Source organism: Mesoplodon densirostris, chromosome 16 (genome assembly GCF_025265405.1).
Source record: "Mesoplodon densirostris isolate mMesDen1 chromosome 16, mMesDen1 primary haplotype, whole genome shotgun sequence".
Lineage (NCBI taxonomy): Eukaryota > Metazoa > Chordata > Mammalia > Artiodactyla > Ziphiidae > Mesoplodon > Mesoplodon densirostris.
In genome coordinates, this window is record NC_082676.1 from 18288001 (window position 1) to 18312712 (window position 24712).

At 44.2% G+C, this 24712-nt stretch overlaps 1 protein-coding gene across 1 annotated transcript in view; it reads left to right on the top strand.

Moving 5' to 3' along the window:
- PTPRT (protein tyrosine phosphatase receptor type T) overlaps window positions 1–24712 on the top strand; it is an 825916-nt gene that overhangs the window by 675197 nt on the left and 126007 nt on the right. The window contains exon 19 of the mRNA XM_060079174.1: window positions 19828–19976. Within this exon, the coding sequence (XP_059935157.1) occupies window positions 19828–19976 (149 nt within the window). The remainder of the gene's footprint in view (window positions 1–19827; window positions 19977–24712) is intronic.

Consider the following 24712-nt stretch of genomic DNA (forward strand, 5'->3'; position numbering starts at 1 on the left):
TGTAATGAGGGTAGGCAGGGGGTGGGGGGAAACCTGTACCAACCACTTCATTCCTTTTAATACACTCACTGTATAAAAGGGACAAGAGTCAAACAGGAACAGGATCGTTCATCTTTTTATAATTGTATGACTTTTATATTCTGCACTGGAGAAATAAGGACCAAGATTAAAGAAAGGATGGGGTTAGGGCTGTTTTTGTGGCTTCTTTTTTTAAATAGGCCTCTTGAGTCTCACTTTTAATTTTACAGAGCAACCTTTTGTCTCTTAACATGTTTTTGTTTAAAATGTCTTATTGGGGGCTTCCCTGGTGGCGCAGTGGTTGGGAGTCCGCCTGCCGATGCAGGGGACACGGGTTCTTGCCCCGGTCCGGAAAGATCCCACGTGCCGCGGAGCGGCTGGGCCCGTGGGCCATGGCTGCTGAGCCTGCGCATCCGGAGCCTGTGCTCCGCAACGGGAGAGGCCACAACAGTGAGAGGCCCGTGTAACGCAAAAAAAAAAAGAAAAAGAAAAAGAAAAAGAAAAAGAAAAAGGAATAAAATGTCTTATTAATAGGGTTGTGCCATGGAGAGAATTTTATTCAAATTCAGCTATGCCAGACATAGAGAAATAATTTTATTTTAAAATGTACCCAATGATTATGATATTTAATATGACAACAGGTGTCGGGTTTCATTTTCTGAACAGTGAAGGTTTGAAGGCTTTTTTTCCCCCTTCTTTCTTTAAAAATAAATGTGCAATAGTATTTTAGAATCAGCTTGTGCATGTCTGCAAGAAATCCTACTGGGTTTTGATTGGGCTTGCATTGAATCTGTAGATCAGTTTGGTGAGATCTGTCATCTTAACAATATTGAGCCATCTGGCCCAGGAACATGATATGTCTCTTCATTTGTGTGGGTCTATTTTGGTTTCTTTCATCACCCTCTTGTAGTTTTTGACATGCAGGTCCCATGCATATTTTGGTGGATTTATACCTGAATGTTTCTCCTGTGTGTGTGCTATTGTAAATGGTACTGTTCTTTTTATTTCATATTCGAATTGTTCGTTGTTAATATATAGAAATGAGACTGACTTTTGTATATAAAAAATAAATATGGGGCTTCCCTGGTGGCGCAGTGGTTGAGAGTCCACCTGCCGATGCAGGGGACACGGGTTCGTGCCCCGGTCTGGGAAGATCCCACATGCCGCGGAGCGGCTGGGCCCGTGAGCCATGGCTGCTGAGCCTGCACGTCCGGAGCCCGTGCTCCGCAACGGAAGAGGCCACGACAGTGAGAGGCCCGTGTACCGCAAAAAAATAAATAAATAAATAAATGTACATAGAAACAAACCAGAAAAGAGAGGTCTCGGGTGGAGAAATGGTAACTTACTTCACAGACACAAGGCAGTTGCATGAAAGATGGAGTAGGCTACCCCAGGCCAGGTACTTAGCAAAGTACCCAACACGTGTTCAAAGTATTAGTTCTTCCCTTCTCATGTTCTGTATTGCTCTAAAAGCCAGACTCTGTTAAGAGGAGGTTATGGGACTTATATTTGTGTGAGAGTTAAGATGTTAAGACTTAGTTTTAAGCAGACCTGGGTTTGGGTCTGGCTCTGCCCTATACTAGCTATGTAGTCCTGAGTATGTTTCTCCCTTTCTCTGGTCTTCTGTTTCCTACACTGCAATATGAGGATGCTACAAGATAAGGCGGTAGCCCGACTGTGCCAGGGCACACAGTGCCTGGCACCTAGCAAATGCTCAGGGAGCATTAGCTGTTCTCGTTGTTGTAGTTGTTAAGTTTACAAGGAGGAAGATGCTGGAGAAGCATGAAGAAGAACTTTCTAACGATGCCTGTCCAACAGTAGAACAGGTTGAATGTGACATAGTGAGCCTCCCATCCCCTGAGGATGGAGCACCCCCTGTATAGGATGCCACAGGGCAAGTCAGGCTTCCCGAGAGTTTTCCCCTGGGTTGAGGGATTACGATAACATCATCACCCCCACCTTCACCCATGGTGGCATTAGAAGCAAGTGGTAGCCATTCTGGGTCTCCCCAGAGTCACCTAAGACACTTGACCCACAGACACAAAGAGCTTGGGGCAGGAGACAGAAACGGTACCCGTGAAGAAAACAAATGCAGACCAGACATACCTTTCCATCAGCTGTGGTTTATGACTGTACACTAAATTCAGTTGCTTTCTTTAGGAGGCTGGTGTTGAGACCCATCATCTCCAGCCCAGTGCCATCCATCCTGGCTTTCCCCAGGAGTACAGACAGACCAGGCGCCTTCCTAGTGTTCACTAATTAATTTATCTCATGCTTGTGATTTTACAGTGCTTAAGTGCTGGAGCATTTCTGTCTATTCTTCTCCCCGAAAAGCACCTCACGTTGCATAAAGACCATGAATCTCCATTGCAAACGCCGTCTGTCTTGGGCAGCCTGCTGACTGTCTGTCGTCTTGCTGGCACTGCCTCTTACAGCCAGAGAAACACATCCATTCATTTATCCTTAATGACATTTTTGACATTCCAATCAATTCATCAGATGTTCCTTATGCAAGACTTCTCCCACGCGGCCAGGCCAGGGTTCCAGGCCACTCTTGATGCATAATGCATGAGACTAGTGCACTGCTCAGTACCCTCTGACGGACGGACACATCTGCTATTCGAAAACTGTGTGTTCCTAACAGCCCTGGCTCCCCGAGTGATCCACACCGCTGCCTTCAGAGCCATTTTCTTCTATGCTTCCAGCTGGCTGAGCTCGGAGGAAACTGTACAGTTCAAGGAGAGATGTTCCAGTTCAGACACATACATGCAACAGTGCTGTGGGGGGTTGGGAGAGTAAGAGTGCGCCAAACCCCTGCCTTACTCAAGGACTTAGAGGAGCCTGAATTCCACTGATTCAGGTGGAAGATGGAACTCTGACAAAGCTGACGTCTTGCATTTCATTACCCCGCTGCTCCTTAAAAATAATGATCGTAAAGATATTCTGATAACAATAATGGGTATCAAAGAAGAAAGGAAAATTATCCTTCATACCTTCAATGTAACACATCAGCTTAGATATACTTTCTCCTAGTGATAATCACAATGTAGACACAGTTTTATTTCCCAGGTTTTTTTTTTTTTAACTTAATGTGATCCAGTTAGCACTTTTCTATGTTGTTATATAGTAATCATTTTTAATGACAGTCCATCATTTTAATAGCTGTGTAATATTCCATCCAGAGGACACACCATAATTTACTGAACCGGCCCCCCATAGTTAGACAGTCATGAGGCTGTAACTGATCGTTTGCTGTCCAAGAGAAGAAACAGAGCAGGCTGTGGAAGCAAGCAGGGCTCTGCAGGCTGAGGAATGGGGGCCTCCAATCCCACCTGCTCCCTTTACCTGTTTTAGGAGTTTAGGATTAACCCTCTGGGCCTCGGATTCCTCATTTATAAAAGAAAAGAAATAATCACCACTTTATAGTGTTGCTGTGAGGATTACAGAAGGTAATCTCTGAAGGTACCTAATACATGGTAGTATTTACTAACTGGCAAACTGTTACGTTCCTATGTATATACCAGTGGTTCTCAATCAGGCACAGGGCAGTTCTGCCTACCCACCACCCCTGGGACACTGGGCAGTGTCTGAAGACTTTTTTTTTTTTTTTTTTTTTTGCGGTACGCGGGCCTCTCACTGTTGTGGACTCTCCCGCCACGGAGCACAGGCTCCAGACACCCAGGCCCAGCGGGCATGGCTCACGGGCCCAGCCGCTCCGCGGCACGTGGGATCTTCCCGGACCGGGGCACGAACCCGTGTCCCCTGCATTGGCAGGCGGACTCTCGACCACCTCGCCACCAGGGAAGCCCTGAAGACATTTTTGATTGTCACAGCTGGGAGTGGGAGGAGCCCCTGGAACCTGTTAGGTGGAGGCCAGGGGAGCAGCTGAACATCCTGCAGTGCACAGCCTGCACAGCAAAGAATTATCCTGCCCAAAATGCCAGTAGTGCTACCGTCGAGAACGCCTGGCCTATGCGAAGCTGGGTTTTCCAGTATTAGCTACATAATATATGTATTCTCCTTTTTTACTGTTATTTTATTAGGATGAAATCCCAGGAAAATGGGAATCCTCGACTAAAGGGTATATTATGCTGACTGGCAGTTTTAGGAGAAATGGGATGGGGTGGGTGATGGGAATAAGGTTTCAGGTGACCAGTGGTGAAAAGACAGCAGATAAATGGCACGTGTTCCCCAGTGGGGCAGGAGATGACATCCCACAGACCAGTAGTTCTCCAAGGATAGTGCCCGCATCTCCTAGGGAGTTGGAAATGCACATTTTCAGGCCTTACCTCGTACTCACCAAATCAGGAAGTCTGAGAGTGGAGCCCAACAATCCCTGTTTTAACATGCTTCCTAGGTGCTTCTGATGTACCCTCAGGTTTGAGAATCACTCCCATGCACCATCTGCAGCAAAAGGCCAACTTATAGTATTGTAGAACCCATAGTGTAAGTAGAACCCGTTCAAGTCTGACACTTGGTGCAGAAGTAGATTAAAAGTGTCAAACCTAAGTCATGAGGATGCTCAAATATGGAACGGAGCAATGATAAATGAATTAAAAGTGCCAGGGCTTCCCTGGTGGCACAGTGGTTGAGAGTCCGCATGCCGATGCAGGGGACGTGGGTTCTTGCCCCGGTCTGGGAAGATCCCACATGCCGCAGAGCGGCTGGGCCTGTGAGCCATGACCGCTGAGCCTGCGCGTCCGGAGCCTGTGCTCCGCAATGGGAGAGGCCACAACAGCGAGAGGCCCACGTACTGCAAAAAAAAAAAAAAAAAAAAAAAGTGCCATCCATTCATTCATTTCATCAGTAAACAGTTTTAAAGCTTTTACAACATGGTACCAAGTGCTGAACTAGGTGCTAGAGGAAATACATATATGAACTAATGTGCATTATGCAAATTGTGATAATGAGGGGCGATGAGAGTGAGCAGGCCAATGACTAGGATATAAAACAGAAGTGAGATATGTCCTGTAAGGGAGAGGTCAGAAAATGCCTCCTGGAAGAAGTGGTGTTTGAGAGGGAACTTGAAGGATTTGTGATTATCTATTAATACATTAGAGGACTTCCGGGTAAGATGGCGGAAGAGTAAGACGCGGAGATCACCTTCCTCCCCACAGATACACCAGAAATACAGCTACATGTGGAACAACTCCTACAGAACACCTACTGAACGCTGGCAGAAGACCCCGGACCTCCCAAAAGGCTCGCCCCGCACTCCGTGCCCCTCCCTCCCGCCCGGCCTGAGTGAGCCAGAGTCCCCGAAGAGGCTGCTCCTTTAACCCTGTCCTGTCTGAGCGAAGAACAGACGCCCTCCAGCGACCTACACGCAGAAGCGGGGCCAAATCCAAAGCTGTGACCCAGGAGCTGTGAGAACAAAGAAGAGAAAGGGAAACCTCTCCCAGCAGCCTCAGAAGCAGCGGATTAAAGCTCCACAATCAACTTCATGTACCCTGCATCTGTGGAATACATGAATAGACAACAAATCATCCCAAATTGAGTAGCCAGGAGTCAGTGCTGTGTCTCTGAGGTGGGAGAGCGAACTTCAGGACACTGGTCCACAAGAGACCTCCCAGCTCCACATAATATCAAACGGCGAAAATCTTCCAGAGATCTCCATCTCAACACCAGCACCCAGCTTCACTCAACGACCAGCAAGCTACAGTGCTGGACACCCTTTGCCAAACAACTAGCAAGACAGGAACACAACGCCACCCATTAGCAGAGAGGCTGCCTCAAATCATAAAAAGTCCGCAGACACCCCAAAACACACCACCAGACGTGGACCTGCCCACCAGAAAGACAAGATCCAGCCTCATCCACCAGAACACAGGCAGTAGTCCCCTCCACCAAGAAGCCTACACAACCCACTAAACCAACCTTAGCCACTGGGGACAGACACCAAAAACAACGGGAACTACGAACCTGCAGCCTGCAAAAAGGAGACCCCAAACACAGTAACATAAGCAAAATGAGAAGACAGAAAAACACACAGCAGGAGAAGGAGCAAGATAAAAACCCACCAGACCTAACAAATGAAGAGATAATAGGCAGTCTATCTGAAAAAGAATTCAGAATAATGATGGTAAAGATGATCCAAAATCTTGGAAATAGAATAGACAAAATGCAAGAAACAGTTCACAAGGACCTAGAAGAACTAAAGACGAATCAAGTATCGATTAAAAACACAATAAATGAAATAAAAAATACTCTAGATGGGATCAATAGCAGAAGAACGGATAAGTGAGGTGGAAGATAAAATAGTGGAAATAACTGATGCAGAGCAAAATAAAGAAAAAAGAATGAAAAGAACAGAGGACAGTCTCAGAGACCTCTGGGACAACATTAAACGCACCAACATTCGAATTATAGGGGTTCCAGAAGAAGAAGAGAAAAAGAAAGGGACTGAGAAAATATTTGAAGAGATTATAGTTGAAAACTTCCCTAATATGGGAAAGGAAATAGTTAATCAAGTCCAGGAGGCACAGAGAGTCCCATACAGAATAAATCCAAGGAGAAATACACCAAGACACATATTAATCAAACTGTCAAAAATTAAACACAAAGAAATCATATTAAAAGCAGCAAGGCAAAAACAACAAATAACACACAAGGGAATCCCCATCAGGATAACAGCTGATCTCTCAGCAGAAACTCTACAAGCCAGAAGGGAGTGGCAGGACATACTTAAAGTGATGAAGGAGAAAAACCTGCAACCAAGATTACTCTACCCAGCAAGGATCTCATTCAGATTTGATGGAGAAATTAAAACCTTTACAGACAAGCAAAAGCTGAGAGAGTTCAGCACCACCAAACCAGCTTTACAACAAATGCTAAAGGAACTTCTCTAGGCAAGAAACACAACAGAAGGAAAAGACCTACAATAACGAACCCAAAACAGTTAAGAAAATGGGAATAGGAACATACATATCAATAATTACCTTAAATGTAAATGGACTAAATGCTCCCACCAAAAGACACAGACTGGCTGAATGGATACAAAAACAAGACCCATATATATGCTGTCTACAAGAGACCCACTTCAGACCTAGAGACACATACAGACTAAAAGTGAGGAGATGGAAAAAGATATTCCATGCAAATGGAAACCAAAAGAAAGCTGGAGTAGCAATTCTCATATCAGACAAAATAGACTTTAAAATAAAGACTACTAGAAGAGACAAAGAAGGACACTACATAATGATCAAGGGATCGATCCAAGAAGAAGATATAACAATTGTAAATATTTATGCACCAAACATAGGAGCACCTCAATACATAAGGGAAATATTAACAGCCATAAAAGGAGAAATCGACAGTAACACAATCATAGTAGGGGACTTTAACACCCCACTTTCACCAATGGACAGGTCATCCAAAATGAAAATAAATAAGGAAACACAAGCTTTAAATGATACATTAAACAAGATGGACTTAATTGATATTTATAGGACATTCCATCCAAAAACAACAGAATACACATTTTTCTCAAGTGCTCATGGAACATTCTCCAGGATAGATCATATCTTGGGTCACAAATCAAGCCTTGGTAAATTTAAGAAAATTGAAATTGTATCAAGTATCTTTTCCGACCACAACGCTATGAGACTAGATATCAATTACAGGAAAATATCCATAAAAAATACAAACACATGGAGGCTAAACAATACACTACTTAATAACGAAGTGATCACTGAAGAAATCAAAGAGGAAATTAAAAAATACCTAGAAACAAATGACAATGGAGACACGACGACCCAAAACCTATGGGATGCAGCAAAAGCAGTTCTAAGAGGGAAGTTTATGGCAATACAATCCCACCTTAAGAAACAGGAAATATCTCGAATAAACAACCTAACCTTGCACCTAAAGTAATTAGAGAAAGAAGAACAAAAACATCCCAAAGTTAGCAGAAGGAAAGAAATCATAAAAATCAGATCAGAAATAAATGAAAAAGAAATGAAGGAAACGATAGCAAAGATCAATAAAACTAAAAGCTGGTTCTTTGAGAAGATAAACAAAATTGATAATCCATTAGCCAGACTCATCAAGAAAAAAAGGGAGAAGACTCAAATCAATAGAATTAGAAATGAAAAAGGAGAAGTAACAACTGACACTGCAGAAATACAAAAGATCATGAGAGATTACTATAAGCAACTCTATGCCAATAAAATGGACAACCTGGAAGAAATGGACAAATTCTTAGAAATGCACAACCTGCCAAGACTGAATCAGGAAGAAATAGAAAATATGAACAGACCAATCACAAGCACTGAAATTGAAAGTGTGATAAAAAATCTTCCAACAAACAAAAGCCCAGGACCAGATGGCTTCACAGGCGAATTCTATCAAGCATTTAGAGAAGAGCTAACACCTATCCTTCTCAAACTCTTCCAAAATATAGCAGAGGGAGGAACACTCCCAAACTCATTCTTTGAGGCCACCATCACCTTGATACCAAAACCAGACAAGGATGTCACAAAGAAAGAAAACTACAGGCCAATATCACTGATGAACATAGATGCAAAAATCCTCAACAAAATACTAGCAAACAGAATCCAACAGCACATTACAAGGATCATACACCATGATCAAGTGGGGTTTATTCCAGGAATGCAAGGATTCTTCAATATACGCAAATCAATCAATGTGATACACCATATTAACAAGTTGAAGGAGAAAAACCATATGATCATCTCAATAGATGCAGAGAAAGCTTTTGACAAAATTCAACACCCATTTATGATAAAAACCCTGCAGAAAGTAGGCATAGAGGGAACTTTCCTCAACATAATAAAGGCCATATATGACAAACCCACAGCCAGCATCGTCCTCAATGGTGAAAAACTGAAACCATTTCCACTAAGATCAGGAACAAGACAAGGTTGCCCACTCTCACCACTCTTATTCAACCTAGTTTTGGAAGTTTTAGCCACAGCAATCAGAGAAGAAAAGGAAATAAAAGGAATCCAAATGGGTAAAGAAGAAGTAAAGCTGTCACTGTTTGCAGATGACATGATACTAAACGTAGAGAATCCTAAAGATGCTACCAGAAAACTACTAGAGCTAATCAATGAATTTGGTAAAGTTGCAGGATACAAAATTAATGCACAGAAATCTCTGGCATTCCTATATACTAATGATGAAAAATCTGAAAGTGAAATCAAGGAAATACTCCCATTTACCATTGCAACAAAAAGAATAAAATATCTAGGAATAAACCTGCCTAAGGAGACAAAAGACCTGTATGCAGAAAATTATAAGACACTGATGAAAGAAATTAAAGATGATACAAATAGATGGAGAGATGTACCATGTTCTTGGATTGGAAGAATCAACATTGTGAAAATGACTCTACTACCCAAAGCAATCTACAGATTCAATGCAATTCCTATCAAACTACCAATGGCATTTTTTCACAGAACTAGAACAAAAAATTTCACAATTTGTATGGAAACACAAAAGACCCCGAATAGCCAAAGCAATCTTGAGAACGAAAAACGGAGCTGGAGGAATCAGGCTCCCTGACTTCAGACTATACTACAAAGCTACAGTAATCAAGACAGTATGGTACTGGCACAAAAACAGAAAGATAGATCAATGGAACAAGATAGAAAGCCCAGAGATAAACCCACGGACATATGGTCACCTTATCTTTGATAAAGGAGGCAGGAATGTACAGTGGAGAAAGGACAGTCTCTTCAATAAGTGGTGCTGGGAAAACTGGACAGGGACATGTAAAAGTATGAGATTAGATCACTCCCTAACACCATACACAAAAATTAGCTCAAAATGGATTAAAGACCTAAATGTAAGGCCAGACACTATCAAACTCTTAGAGGAAAACATAGGCAGAACACTCTATGACATAAATCACAGCAAGATCCTTTTTGACCCACCTCCTAGAGAAATGGAAATAAAGACAAAAATAAACACATGGGACCTAATGAAACTTAAAAGCTTTTGCACAGCAAAGGAAACCATAAACAAGACGAAAAGACAACCCTCAGAATGGGAGAAAATATTTGCAAATGAAGCAACTGACAAAGGATTAATCTCCAAAATTTATAAGCAGCTCATGCAGCTCAATAGCAAAAAAACAAACAACCCAATCCAAAAATGGGCAGAAGACCTAAATAGACATTTCTCCACAGAAGATATACAGACAGCCAACAAACACATGAAAGGATGCTCAACATCTTTACTCATTAGAGAAATGCAAATCAAAACTACAATGAGATATCATCTCACACCAGTCAGAATGGCCATCATCAAAAATCTAGAAACAATAAATGCTGGAGAGGGTGTGGAAAAAAGGGAACACTCTTGCACTGCTGGTGGGAATGTGAATTGGTACAGCCACTATGGAGAACGGTATGGAGGTTCCTTAAAAAACTACAAATAGAACTACCATATGACCCAGCAATCCCACTACTGGGCATATAGCCTGAGAAAACCATAATTCAAAAAGAGACATGTACCAAAATGTTCATAGCAGCCCTATTTACAATAGCCCGGAGATGGAAACAACCTAAGTGTCCATCATCGGATGAATGGATAAAGAAGATGTGGCACATATATACAATGGAATATTACTCAGCCATAAAAAGAAATGAAATTGAGCTATTTGTAATGAGGTGGATGGACCTAGAGTCTGTCATACAGAGTGAAGTAAGTCAGAAAGAGAAAGACAAATACTGTATGCTGACACATATATATGGAATTTAAGAAAAAAATGTCATCAAGAACATAGGGGTAAGACAGGAATAAAGACACAGACCTACTAGAGCATGGACTTGAGGATATGGGGAGGGAGAAGGGTAAGCTGTGAGAAAGTGAAAGAGCGGCATGGACATATATACACTACCAAACGTAAGGTAGATAGCTAGTGGGAAGCAGCCGCATAGCACAGGGAGATCAGCTAGGTTCTTTGTGACCGCCTGGAGGGGTGGGATAGGGAGGGTGGGAGGGAGACGCAAAAGGGAGGGGATATGGGAACATATGTATATGTATAACTGATTAAATTTGTAAAATAAAAAAAAAATATTAATACATTAATTCAACAAGTGTGTACTGAGTACCTGCTTGTGCCCAAAACTGTGCAAGGCCCTGTCTGTGCAAGGCCCTATCTGTGCAAGGCCCTATCTGCACAAGGTGAACAAGGCCGGCATGGACCTTGCCCCTGCGGTTACAGTCTAGCAGGGGAGATAATCATGGAGGCTGACCATCTGGCAAGCAGGAGTGATTTCTGGATGGGGAGTAAAGGTCTGGGGTGGGCTGGGGGTAAAAGAGAGAGCACCCCTGGGAGCCCTGGGTTGAGATCTGAGAAGAGGTGCAGGTACAGGGGTGTGAAATGCAGAAGGAGGTTGGCTGAGCTGGGGGAGGAACACAGAGCCTTGGTGACCAGGAGAGACTGCTTGGAAGAGGTTGCTTGGGATAAAGTTTGGAAGATGATAGCCATCAGTTCATCCATGCACAGGCTAGATGTGAAAAGCAGGCAGACCATCGACGGGTGTCCAAGAGGGCCTAAGAAACAAGAAGCAGAGTTCAGCTCAGCCTCAGCTCAGAGACTAATCCTCATATAGGGACCTAGAAGGGGCTGCCTGAAGAGGTGATGAGTTCTTGTCTCTGGAGTTGGACAGTCACGGGGGTGGAGAGGGGGACATCCACTTGCTGGGGGTGTTGCAAGGGGTCTCCCAGCTGGGGTGGGAGAATGACTTTCCAGCCCAGAGAATCCAAGATTCTGTAACTTGTAATGGCCTGAAACTGAGGGTCAGAGAGTGACTGGGAGAAAAGTATCTGTCCGAGTATCTGGCTTGGTTTATGGTCGAATAAGCACAAGGTATGGATGGATCAAAAGGAGCACAGGAAGAAAAAGTATTCAGTAGTCACCTTGCTAACCTGGAGTGCTCATCTCAGGGGGCAGATCAGACACCAAGTTAAAATTAAAATAAAGCAAGGAAGAAGGAATGCAGATGGCCAGTATGAAGAAGGAGGAGAAAAAGAAATAGCATTTGCTGAGTGTCTGTTATAGGCCAAAGACCATGCTAGGGAATTAACACATATTATTTCTAATCATCCTAGTAACTCTGTGAAATAGGGCTTATCAAATACCTTTCTACACGAGTCTCGTAGAGACGGAGACACAGTCATGATCACACAGCTGGTTAGAAGCAGGTTAGCCTGGGGCCAAGGTCCGTGATATTTCCACAACACTAAGAACAGAGGGCATTTCGTCTGGCCCAGGGGTTCAGAGCCCAGTGGTCTGAAAGCATTCAGGGAAGTTCCCACCGTCTGTGCCATAGATTCTGTCCTCATGTTCCTTTGAAGCATTTATTTCCTTCCCATTGCCTAGTATTTAACAAACACTTATATGGAGCTTGTTTGGGAGATGACAGATCCTATTGTAAGTACTTTAATATTTAGAAGTCAGCATCTACTGCAAATGGTTGTTGTGAGAATTCACAATAATTATCCCTATTTAACAGATGAGGAAACTGAGTTACAAAGAGGCTAAGTAATTGTCCAAGGCTACATAGCCAGTAAACGGTGGAGCCAGGATTTGGACTCAGGCAGTCTTGTTCCGGAGCCAATGCTGTTCCCACTAGGCTCTGCTTGAGGATCTAAGGGGTAGTGTGGCCGTGGACCCAGCAGCAGGAGGGCCTTGCATCTGTCTTAGGTCCTCTGCTCTGCAGATTCCCCTGCCCTGCTCCAGAGGATGGTCAGACTGGGTCTGACTCTGTCCTTAGTGGAAAGAGAGCCCACCCAGGCAAGGAAGACAGAGAGGCAGCCACAGGCTGAGGAGAGAAGCAGACGCAGGTAGAGGCACAGACATGGAGAGCAAGACAGCAGAGAGATGGAGGTGTCAGAGGTGGTGGCCAAGGTCCCTTGACCTTTTGAATTGTGATAAGATGTGCTACTATTGCTTCTGTAACTTTGCCGTTCTGGTGGAAGCATGGAGAAGCCCCAAGGTAGGGTGATGGGGGTAGGAGAGGAAGGACCCACCAGTTATCTTGCAAGATTGGTACCCAACAGAGGTCATGAGCAGACAGGATATGTAATGCCTAAAGGATGTGAGTGGATACAAATGTCAACTTTCTGGCTGCAGGTATGTGCTTATATGAGTCACTGTGTGTTTGCCTGGAGAGGCAAGGAGCCAGCTGAGAAAGCTTTGGGACAAGGGTATACATGTGTGGGTCCTTGGCTTAGCGTGACATAACAAGGACTCTTAAAGATCATTCAGAGGCCTGACTGCCTGAGTTTGAATCCCAGCTCTCTCTCTTTTTTTTAAATAATTAATTAATTTATTTTTGGCTGCGCTGGGTCTTCATTACTGCGCGCGGGCTTTCTCTAGTTGCAGCGAGCAGGGGGCTACTCTTCGTTGCAGTGCGCGGGCTTCTCATTGCGGTGGCTTCTCATTGTGGAACACGGGCTCTAGGCATGCGGGCTTCAGTAGTTGTGGCACGCGGGCTCAGTAGTTGTGGCGCACAGGCTTAGTTGCTCCGTGGCATGTGGGATCTTCCCGGACCAGGGCTTGAACCTGTGTCCCCTGCATTGGCAAGCGGATTCTTAACCACTGCACCACCAGGGAAGCCCCCAGCTCTATCTCTTAAAGCATGTGTGGCTTTCGGTGAGTTACTTCAACTCTGCCTCCTTCTCTCATCTACAAAATGGGGTTAGTAATACCGTCAATCTCCTAGAGTTATTAAGAGAATTCAGGAAGTTAATACACTGTGTTTGTGATAGCCTTAAATAGTGCCTGGAAAGGATTAAGTGCTATATGCGTGTTTATTAAATAAATACAATAAATTTAGGATTTATTGTTTCATGGTCACTGTATTCATTTCGTAGGACTGCCACAACAAGGTGATGGTTTAAAAGAACTAAATGTATTCTCTCACAGTTCTGGAGGCTGGAAGTCTGAAATCAAGGTGTCAGTGGGGGTCAGGCTCCCTTTGAGGCTCTGAGTAGAGTCCTTCTTGCCTCTTCGTCGTGGCTGGTGATGGCTGTCATATCCTCAGCACTCCTTGGCTCGTAGCTGCCTCACTGCATTCTCCGCCTCTGTCCTTACACAGCCCTCTCCCCGTGCGTCTCTGTCCAAATTCCCCTCTCCTTGTAAGACCACCAGTCATACTGGATTAGGGCCACCTTAACTGGATTACACCTGTAAAGACCCTCTTTCCACGCCTGCATTGGCCACCAGTTCTGCTTCTAGAAAACCTGAGAACAGTTGTGGGATTTCCCTTTTTTCCCTGTATTATAAATATTTTAGTGGGATTTTGGGAGAAGTTTTAGAAACCGCTATCTTATTAAGGAAACACTTCATAATGTTTTGTATTTTTCTAAAATTGTATCTCCTTTTTAACTTGAGGGTGCTGAGAATGGATCTGAGTGAACAAAACGAATGGTAATGACTTTTTTCCTGTCATATTAGTAAAATATTTCTAAAGTAAAATATCTAATTCTGTAAAGAGGCAATAAAAATATTGAGATTATATTAAAAAAAAAGACCCTATTTCCAACTAAGGTCACATTCACAGGTACCAGAGGTTAGGACTTCAGGATATCTTTTAGGGGAACACAGTTCAACTGGTAACAGTCATTTAAAAAGCATCAGTTCTTGCTGTGGTTCTCAGATGCCAGCTCCCCCCTATATTGAAGTCAATACCAAAAAGTGGAAACGGGGCTTCCCTGGTGGCGCAGTGGTTGAGAATCCGCCTGCCAATGCAGGGGACATGGGTTCGTGCCCAGGTCCAGGAAGATCCCACATGCCGTGGAGCAGCTGGGCCCATGAGCCATGGCCACTGAGCCTGCGCGTCCGGAGCCTGTGCTCAGCAACGGGAGAGGCCACAACAGTGTGAGGCCCGCGTACCGCAAAAAAAAAAAAAAAAAAAAAAAAAAGTGGAAACGGTGTGTCCCTGGTAATTCAGTGAGGTATTTGGAGACCTGGGGCTGGTACCCAGGTGTCCTACCTCCTGGTCCTGGTCCTCCGCCGTGATAGGGACTCTTCAGTAATTCAGATCAGCTGAAGAGTGGGTTCTCAGCAATGGGGATATCACACTTCAGCATGCATTAGGATTGCCTGGAGTGCTTATTACGCATCTGGAGTTTCTGATTCATGGGTCAGGGGTGGGGCTGGAGAAACTGCATTTCTAGTATGTTCCCAGGTGAAGCCGATACTGCTGGTCCAGAGACTCCTTGGAGAAATCAGTGTTCTACATCGGTGGTGCTTAAGCTTGGTGGCACATTACGACCACCAGGAGAGCTTCTAAAAACCCAAATGCCCAGGCTGCACCCTAGACCAATTAAATTAGAATCTCATCAGTAATTTTTAAAGCTCCCCAAATGATTTGTGCAGCCAAGGTTGAGAAGCACGGCTGTAGAATACATCAAAGAATGTTTTTAGAGAAAAGCCATTCTTCAGGGTATCTATTTTAGAGGATTCATATTTAATAAATAATGAGGCCGTTTAAATCAACATGGCTGTTTCCTATATTTAGAAGATAACCAGAGAGCATTTATTGAGTGCTTACTGTGTACCATGCACTGGGGAAAATGCTCTGGTAACTACACACCATTTCATCTTCACAAACACTTTCCCTTCCTTGGGAGTGCTGCTGCTACCTGCAATTCTATAGACAGGAGGAAACTGACATGCAGAGGCATGTGTAACTTGCAAGAACTCACACAGCTAGTCTGAGATGGAGCCAGGTTTTGATGCCAGGCTGTCTGGCACCAAAGTTGATGTTAACTGCTGTGCCATCCTGCCTCCTGAAAGAAGAGAAAGTGGTGTGTTCTCCTTTTCATCCTGCACTTTTCCGTATTCTCATTTACACTATCAACTCTGCTGTGCGGTAGCCCTGCCTCTGCCTCAATTACAGTTATTCTGAGTTAGTGGAGTTTGGATTAATGAGGTTTTGCTGCATTCATAAGGGGCTAGAATTGTTACCATGGACTGAACTTGCACTTCTGGTTTTATCCCAAAAGGAGAGGTAGGGGAAAGTTGGAACAGGTATCCTGAGCTGGTAGGCAGAAAAGAAAGCAAGGTTAGGGTCCTGTGGCTTCCACGGATATGCTGCATGACTTGTCTAAGCTCCTCCTCTGTCTGGCCTCAATTTCTTTTACAAAATAAGAGGATGGTGCAGTTCCCTTCCAGTTTCTGATGTATAAATTTAATTAGAGGTTCAATCATGTCAGCATAGAAGTGTCTGTCTGGGCCTCAAAGAGCACAATGCTGGCTTTTAATAGGAGTAGTGTTTCTGCTGTGTTTTCTTTGTCTGCCTCCTATGGACTGAGCTATCTCTCTGGCTCCAGGGTTCCAACCTTTGTGTTTTCCCAGGAAAGTCTGTCCAGAGATGCCAGTAGAGGATGGGTCAGGGAAAACCCTATGGAGAAAGGAAAGAGTGCCTGGTCAGTGTCTCCCCTGGAAAGTGGGCATGGCTCTTCACGTCCAGGGAAGAGCCCTGTGGAACCAACACTCTCCCTCAATTGTCCGGGTCTCCTGTTCTCCACCCACATATTCAAGGGTTTTGCAGGGTGCAGATGCTGGAATCCCTACCACCTCTTTCCCAGGTAGTTTCTGAGTCTCTCCGTGAACTCCTCCAATAATGGAGGGCTCATTACTTCCAAAAGCCTAAACAGAGCAGGGGTCATGTCTGGCTTTTCACATCATGGTCTCCTGCTGTCTAACAGCCACTTCTGTCTAACCACCTACAAAGTAGGTGCTCATTAAATATTTTTCCAACCAATTAATGTGCAAAGAGAAATAAACTACTAACTTTAGGGAGGAGACAAAGACTTCTAAGAGTAGGGGGGCCTTTGAGTTGGCCCCTTAAAGGTGAAGAGAAGGTTGCCAAAGAAGAAAACATGGGAAGGGCAATTCGGTACTAGGCACTTTCAAAAGAGACCCAAGCAGTTCTACTTTGCTAGAAATTTCTTCCTTGTGCCAAGCCAATGTGGTGGTTCTAATTCTGACCTCTGGGACCACATAGAGCCAGATGTCACGTGTGTGAAGAGAGCATTCCAGAATATTCCCTCTCCGTGAGAAACATCCCTGTTTCAGACACTCTTCCTTCTCCTCTCGTAGCATGATTCCAGAACCTTTCACAGCCCTTACAGTCCTCTCCGTGGAGCCATTCCACCTGCCACCCTCCCTTATCAAGAGTGGTGCTCAGGATAAACCACAGAAGTCATGGTCCATCGTGGGCACATGCCTGGCCACCTACCCTCGCTCAGCTAACCAGCAGAAGTCGGGGGGACCTCCAAGTGATCTGTTAGAAGGAAGAATACCACCAGCCACATCACATTGTCCCAACCTGTCAGAAGCAGGGAACTTTGGATTGCTATGTCTTAAAACATTCTTCAGCTCTAGAGATGACCCAGCAGAGGAATAGATAGGCTTGTACAATGCTCTCTTTTTAACAGCTCTTGGTACCCCCTGCTGGTGAAATTGTGTGACCCAATTGGCAGGAATCTCAGAACAACTGCAGGAAAAAATTCCAAGTTCGGGAAGTCACAAGTGCTTGAGTCTTGAGGGATCTGAGGACAGCATGAGTTATGCGACCATCCCATATATCATGTGACTATCTTATATGAGGTTTTTTTAAAAAAAAATTCTATAGCTATGGCTATTCTGTGGGCTCTGAGGGAAAAAAAAGTCTCTGACTTCTGTGAACATTCCATCAATTCTGCAAACACCCCAGGAAGGAAATGCTAAGTTGTTAGACAAAAATAATTCATTAACTAGAAGTATTTCAGGTCACAAACTAATTTCATGCAGCTTTTTCTTCCTCTTTCCTTGCATACATCTTTTTTTTTAAGTGGTTATAATTTGTACTCAGAGTAGGATGACAGTCTTTTCTACACTTCAGATTGTAGACTTTTAAACATAAATTTGCACAACAAATGTATTGAGCTCTGGCTGTGTGCCAGACACTCAGCAAGAGATTGGAGTAGGTACAGGAAGTCGAAAGAGGTTCGCGCAAGAGGTTCTTACCTTCCTGGGTAGGAGGGTTGAATCACTGCAATTGGCTTAGTCAAGTGCTTAGCCGACATGGCAACGAGGCCCTCCTTGATCTCCTGATGGGGTTCAAACCAGCTACTTGCTGCTCTCCTCTAGCTGTATGTGTTTTTCCTTCTTGGATTTCATCACCTTTGTGATTTTATATCGATTTATGTATTTACCTGTTTAGTGCCTGTCTTTGCCTCTAGTGTCTGTGTTCTGTGAAGGTCAAGATCATGTCCAGTGTTTGACGCTTTGAACTTCTTACGTCTAGCAGAGACTGGCACGTGTAGGTGCTAAGTAAATTTGTGTTCAATGGGAGAGTCAGCCCGGAAGAGAAAACCACACATCTGTTTAGGGAGCAAGAGGAAACCTCAGAGAAGATGTGACTTTTTTTTTTTTTTTTTGCGGTACGCAGGCCTCTCACTGCTGTGGCCTCTCCCATTGCGGAGCACAGGGTCTGGACGCGCAGGGTCAGCGACCATGGCTCACGGGCCCAGCCGCTCCGTGGCATGTGGGATCCTCCCGGACCGGGACACGAACCCGCATCCCCTGCATCGGCAGGCAGACTCTCAACCACTGCGCCACCAGGGAAGCCCAAGATGTGACATTTAAATGCCACTGAGCCTCGAAGGATGAAGAGGAGGAGGCCCGGGGAGAAGAATGGGGGCACACTGCGGAGTAGGGAGTACTGAGGAATGGTTAGGACAGGAAGATGAGGTAGTTGGTGTTTCCTAAAAGGAGACACGTGTGGAAAACAAGGCTGAGTTGAAGCCTGGAGCCATAGGTCTTGTACGCCCCACTCACAAGTTTGGGATGTTCCCCTCTGTTCAGGAAAAAGAGGGAGGGGGATCGACTAAACTCTATGACTACAGGAATGAATATGATTTTTCCTTAATTACTAAGAGGGTTTTTTAGTGATTACATTTTGAATAAGATCCCAAAAGTATGGTTTTGTGTTTTATTTCCTTCTACAACCCTTCCATTTCCATTTTGTAGCTGAAACACCTGTCTACATATTTTAAAGTTTTACATACCATCATCATCACCATGAAAACATAGGGTCAACCATGGGTGAAAAACTAAGGATGTAAAAACCTGAGATTTTTACCACTCCGTTGTCCAGTAGTTAAATATCTATGTTTTAGAGAGGCTCCATTAAAAAAAATTTTTATCCAGGGGTTCAGAGCTACCCAAACATTTCTGTAAAATGCTGTTTTTCATAGATGCAGCAAGACCTTTTTTTTTTATTCCTTTGGAAACCAATGATTTGTGCCTAAGACAACTCTTTCCATATTGTGCAGATCTCATCATTTCCCATTTTAAGCTCAAGTAAAGAACACACCCGGGCTTCCCTGGTGGCGCAGTGGTTGAGAGTCCGCCTGCCGATGCAGGGGACACGGGTTCGTGCCCCGGTCCGGGAAGATCCCGCATGCCGCGGAGCGGCTGGGCCCGTGAGCCATGGCCGCTGGGCCTGCACGTCCGGAGCCTGTGCTCCGCAACGGGAGAGGCCACAACAGTGAGAGGCCCAAGTACCGCAAAAAAAAAAAAAAGAACACACCCATTGCTGAGGATGAGGCAGGATAGATGTCATATTTCTGAGCAAATGGAGGCCTTTAGCAGTTTCAGGAAGACTTGGGTTTATTCCACCTTGACCTTGGAAGACCTGCCTTGACTCTGTTTCTGGAAAATGGACCAGTTTGGGGGTTGAGGATGATGGGTGGGGAAAAAGAACAGTCTGATCTTCCAGTGCTTGGATGCAACTGTCACCATCTGACTGTGATTTTATTCCCCTTGCACATGTCCCAAAGGAAGCTGGCCAAGAAGCAGAAGGAGACACAGAGTGGAGCGCAGAGGGAGATGGGGCCCGTGGCCTCGGCCGACAAACCCACCACCAAGCTCAGCACCAGCCGCAACGACGAAGGCTTCTCCTCTAGTCCACAGGACGTTAATGGATTCAGTAAGTGGAGCCAACTAAGGGGAAGGGGACATCTGTACCAGCTTGACCCTGGTACCTCTGCGGTTGACCCCTCACAGTGTCAGGTGCTGTAGGACATGGAGTCTGGATGCTTCCCTGGGGTGGTCCAGGGTGAAGGTGCTCCCTGGCAAAGACATGGGGCCACCCGTCTGAAAAGGAGAATTTCAGAACCTCAAAGCAGATGGAAATGAGGGCAAGCCATCTTAACTGCTGCTTGTGTACACAGAGGCAGGTTAAAACTAATAATAGTTAAAAAAAAAAAAAGAAGAAGGAAGGCATGGTTGTGCCCTTAAGGAGAAAAATATGCCAAGCTGCACTGAGTGTCTTACAGTTATCAAAACAGTGCTGCACATAAACCACATAAGGTAGATGAGTTATGGGTTATCACTGTCTCCATTTCTCAGCTTATGAAACTGAGGCTCAGACTTCTCTGATGTCCTATGGCTGATGAGTAACTTATCCAGAACTGGAAGCCATGCCTTCCAAGCCTTGGTCAGTTTCAAGACACAGCTAGTGATCCAAGTGGCATTTAGTCAAGAGCAGCGGTGTCCTCATGCAGAGTTAATACAGGATCCCAAGCTAATAGTAGTGGCTACAACTTCAGGGTTCACCCATCCAAAGGAGAACATCAAGACTAGTAAACTAAAGCTAGTTTAGTTTAGTCTAATCTTGGGGATCAGACTCAAGAGTGCTGACTTTTGCTCTGAACTTTCTGAAAACCAGTTCTTTTTCTGAATTGCGTAGAAATGCTAGATTCCCCAGCCTCTTCTCCAAAGTGGGGAAAGCAGGAAATCTAAAGGAATATGAGCAGAGACAAATGTTCCCCCTACACTGTGCCAGTGGCAAAGGGAAGAAATCATATTTTGTACAAATCACTTAGATAAGGTCCATTTGGGATGACGGGGATCTATGAGAAGATGGAGAAAGAAAGGAAACAAGTATTTACAGACCACCTTCGTCTGCACCACAGCCTTGTGAGATGCTTAGTATGATTGTTCCCATTTTATAGATGATATATCCAGAAGGTCAGTGTTTGGCTGACCTTCCCACAGTTACACAGCTGCTTCCTGATGGATCCAGGATCCAAGGGTACCTCAGACCATGATTCCTAACCTCAAGTGTACCACAGCACCTACCTGAGGCAGTTTTCAAAATCCGCATATCTGAGCCCCACACCTTACCTGCTGAATCAAAATCTCCTGGGGCACAGGGAGTGGGTTGGGGACTCAGGATGCGGATTTTGTAAAAAATCCGCAGGGGGTTCTTATAGGCACCCTGTTAAGAAGGCTGAACTTTGAAAGAGGCAACAGCTATTTTCACATATTGACGTGCTACCTTGGGAAAGAGAGATTCTGTTTTAAACCTGTAAAGACTGAAAAAATAGTAAAATGAATACTCACGTAGTCTTTGCCTAGATTCACCAATTGTTTGCATTTTGCAATATTTGCTGTCTCTCTCTCTCATATATACACACACACTATATGTATACATACATTATATATATATATATACAATTTTATGAACCATTTAGAAGTAAGTTTTAGACATCATGACACTCCCCCTCCAGAGAATTCAGCATGTGTTTCCTGAGGACTAGGGCAGCTCTTCAGCATAACCACAGTGAAATTATTTTACCCAAGAAATATAACCTTGTTTCAATCTCTGATAGACCAGAGTCCATAGCTGAATTTCCCCCATGGCCCTAAAATGTTCTTTCTTATTGTTACTATCTTTTGATCCAGGATCCAGTCAAGGTGCTCACTTTATATTTGGCCACCATGTCTCCCATCACCTTTCTATCTACAACAGTCCTCCGACCTTTCATTTTCCTTTCAGGATGCTGACATCTTTTATAAGTCTAGGCCAGTTGTCCGCAGAATGTTCCACAGTCCAGATTCGTCTGATTTTTTTCATCATGATCACACTCAGGTTAAGCATTTTGGCAAAAATGCTACACAGGTCACGTTGTGTATGTACTTCCCTTTGCATCATTTCAATAGATGCGTGCTATCACTTTGCCCACTCTTGGTGATGCTAAGTTGGAATACTTCTTAAGGTTGAGAAATGGCTTTTAAAGACGAAGGCTAACAGCGCATACTGATTATTTCATGAGTAAATATTTAACTTCTATTTTCCTCAGAGAGCGGAGCAAGTTTGCAATCTGCCTAAACACAGTCAGTTCTTAATCCATTCTCCACCCAGGTGAATTTCTGGGATTCATACATTCCCTTGGGTCCAGGAAAAGAGGATGCCGACAGAGGGAAGGAGAGGTGGAAAAGGGGGTAGCAAGGAACTGGGCTTGGTTTGTCCTTAAAGGCGCATCCTGAGCACTGCCCCACCCTAAGCCTTTGGCCATGCTAACTTGTCACGGACTCTCCTGCTTTTGTCCTGAGGCAAGGAAGTTCATTAGCAGGTCTAGCTGATGACACTGCTGGCCAAGTGGTACCTATTCACCCAGAACCTTCCTGGCCAGGCCAGGCTCTGGTGCACCTTTTTTTCCATTTCCATGTTTGTAAAAATGTCCTGGGAGGACCCTGAATGCCAAAGAGATACGGTCAAAGACACGTGACAAACATCGTGACCCCCAAATTGTAGGTATTTGATCTTAAGCTTTCTGATTTCAAATGAAAACCTGGGTAACACCAATTTCTTGGATTTCAAGGGGAAACATCACCTCCGTTTTCCCCGTGGGCTAAAACTTAGACTCTTAAGATAAAAGCACCCAAGACTGAGGTAGATTGGCCAGCCAGAGAGGAAGAAGCAGCATATCCAGTAAAATCTAATCAGATGTTTTAAAGTCCAGACACAATCTTTCCGAGATTGATATATGTGTGTTTTACATTTATATACACTCATATACATGCACACAGACATAACACGCATACCCAGACATATGTATATGTATATTGTATGTACATTCATTTTAATGATATTGCTTTTAAAAAGACAGAAAAAATTCAATTGACGTTATACTCAATTATTAAGAAATTTTACATTTGTTTGAATCAATAAATATTTTAGGATTCTATCTATGCATCTGGGGTCCTCAGGCTAGAGCCACAAACATGCTCTGGGGATTCTTTTGAATGCCCTGGAATGCATCAGGTACCTTTTAAAATGCTCTGTGGAATCACTGGGGTGTGATTTGAGGGGAAAAAATGTAAGTAATGCTTACACTGGAGACGTAGAAATGGCTTCTGCAGTCACCCTGATGTGTGTAAAATTGAATCTATCTTCGTGGCATTAGGGAAGTGACTGTCTGGCTTCTCCATCGGGTCTTTAGGGGAGCCTGAGATTATTTGCAAATGTTGAAGAAGCATTGCTAGAGGCAGAGCACAAGAATAGATGTCACGTTGGAAAAGATTACAGAAAAACCTGCCCTGAGCAATTATTTCATTATTGAACAGGTGGGCCCTGGCCTAATTGAACCTTTGCATCCAACTGTGTGGGTTTGTTTTCCTGGGTTTTCAATTCCAGGTGACTCCTAAGTTCTGCAACATCCATTCCGTCAAGCCTCCCAATTTTGTGTAGGACCAGTGACCTCTGGGATGCAGGGGTGAGGGGGCTTTGTCAGGTATGGACTGTTGCTCTGGAGTGCTGTGGCATTCTTGAAAAAGGAGTGCCTGTCAGCAGTGTGCGTTGTTTTCAGTTTAAAGAAATGCTGGCTTTTATTAAGTAATCTGATTTTGATCTTACTGCCTTGTGTACCTGCTTGTTATTTTTTTCTGAGATCTTTTGCTTCCTGGGATCATTTTCTGGGTCTTTCTTCTTCTGCTTTCATTTTACATTCCTGCTTAAATCTTCTTTATGTCTTTTGTTCATAGTCTCATCCGCTCCTTGTTTATTTTAGTCCAAATCAAAATGCTTCAAAACAAATTGCTGTTGAATTCTATGATACGGGGCTTGGCTGTCTACCCTTCATGTAATAGCATTTGACAGACTCACTTGCCCATTGGGTACTGTTAGTAAGCTCCATCTTCATTTTTTTGCTTCCATTCTATTCAATGGTTTCATGTCTGGTGGATGAAGGCAGTTTATCTCTAAGGAGCATCACATGCTGGGCCATCAAGCTCTCTGCTAAATAAAGAAGCAGACACTGTTGAGGGCTTGGAGGTGAGATTTAGTGGCCATTTTCTCAGTGCTTAGTACGTGCCTGTCCCTGTCCTGAGTCCTGAGCACAGTTTGGAGAGGGGCGTAATTACAAAAATGAATAAAACAGGGCATTGTCTCAAAAATAATAAACGTTCCTACTTTTAAGTTTTTCATAGTTTACAAAAGTCCTTTTGCAAAAACCTGTAGCCATAGATCCTTATTCCTGCACCATGAAAGAGCTGGTAGGTTTCTTACTACCCCCATTCTACAGATGAGGAAACTGAGGTTCAGAGAGACTCCATGCTGCAAATCACACAGGCATTTGCAGAGTCATAATAAGGATCTGTCTCTCCTGACATCAGTTAGGTTTTATCCACTTAGTTCTTCAAAGAATTTAGAAAAACATTCATAAAAGTACCTACGGGCTTCCCTGGTGGCGCAGTGGTTGAGAGTCCGCCTGCTGGTGCAGGGGACACGGGTTCATGCCCCGGTCCAGGAAGATCCCACATGCCGCGGAGCGGCTGGGCCCGTGAGCCATGGCCGCTGGGCCTGCGCATCCGGAGCCTGTGCTCCGCAATGGGAGAGGCCACAGCAGTGAGAGGCCCGCGTAATGCAAAAAAAAAAAA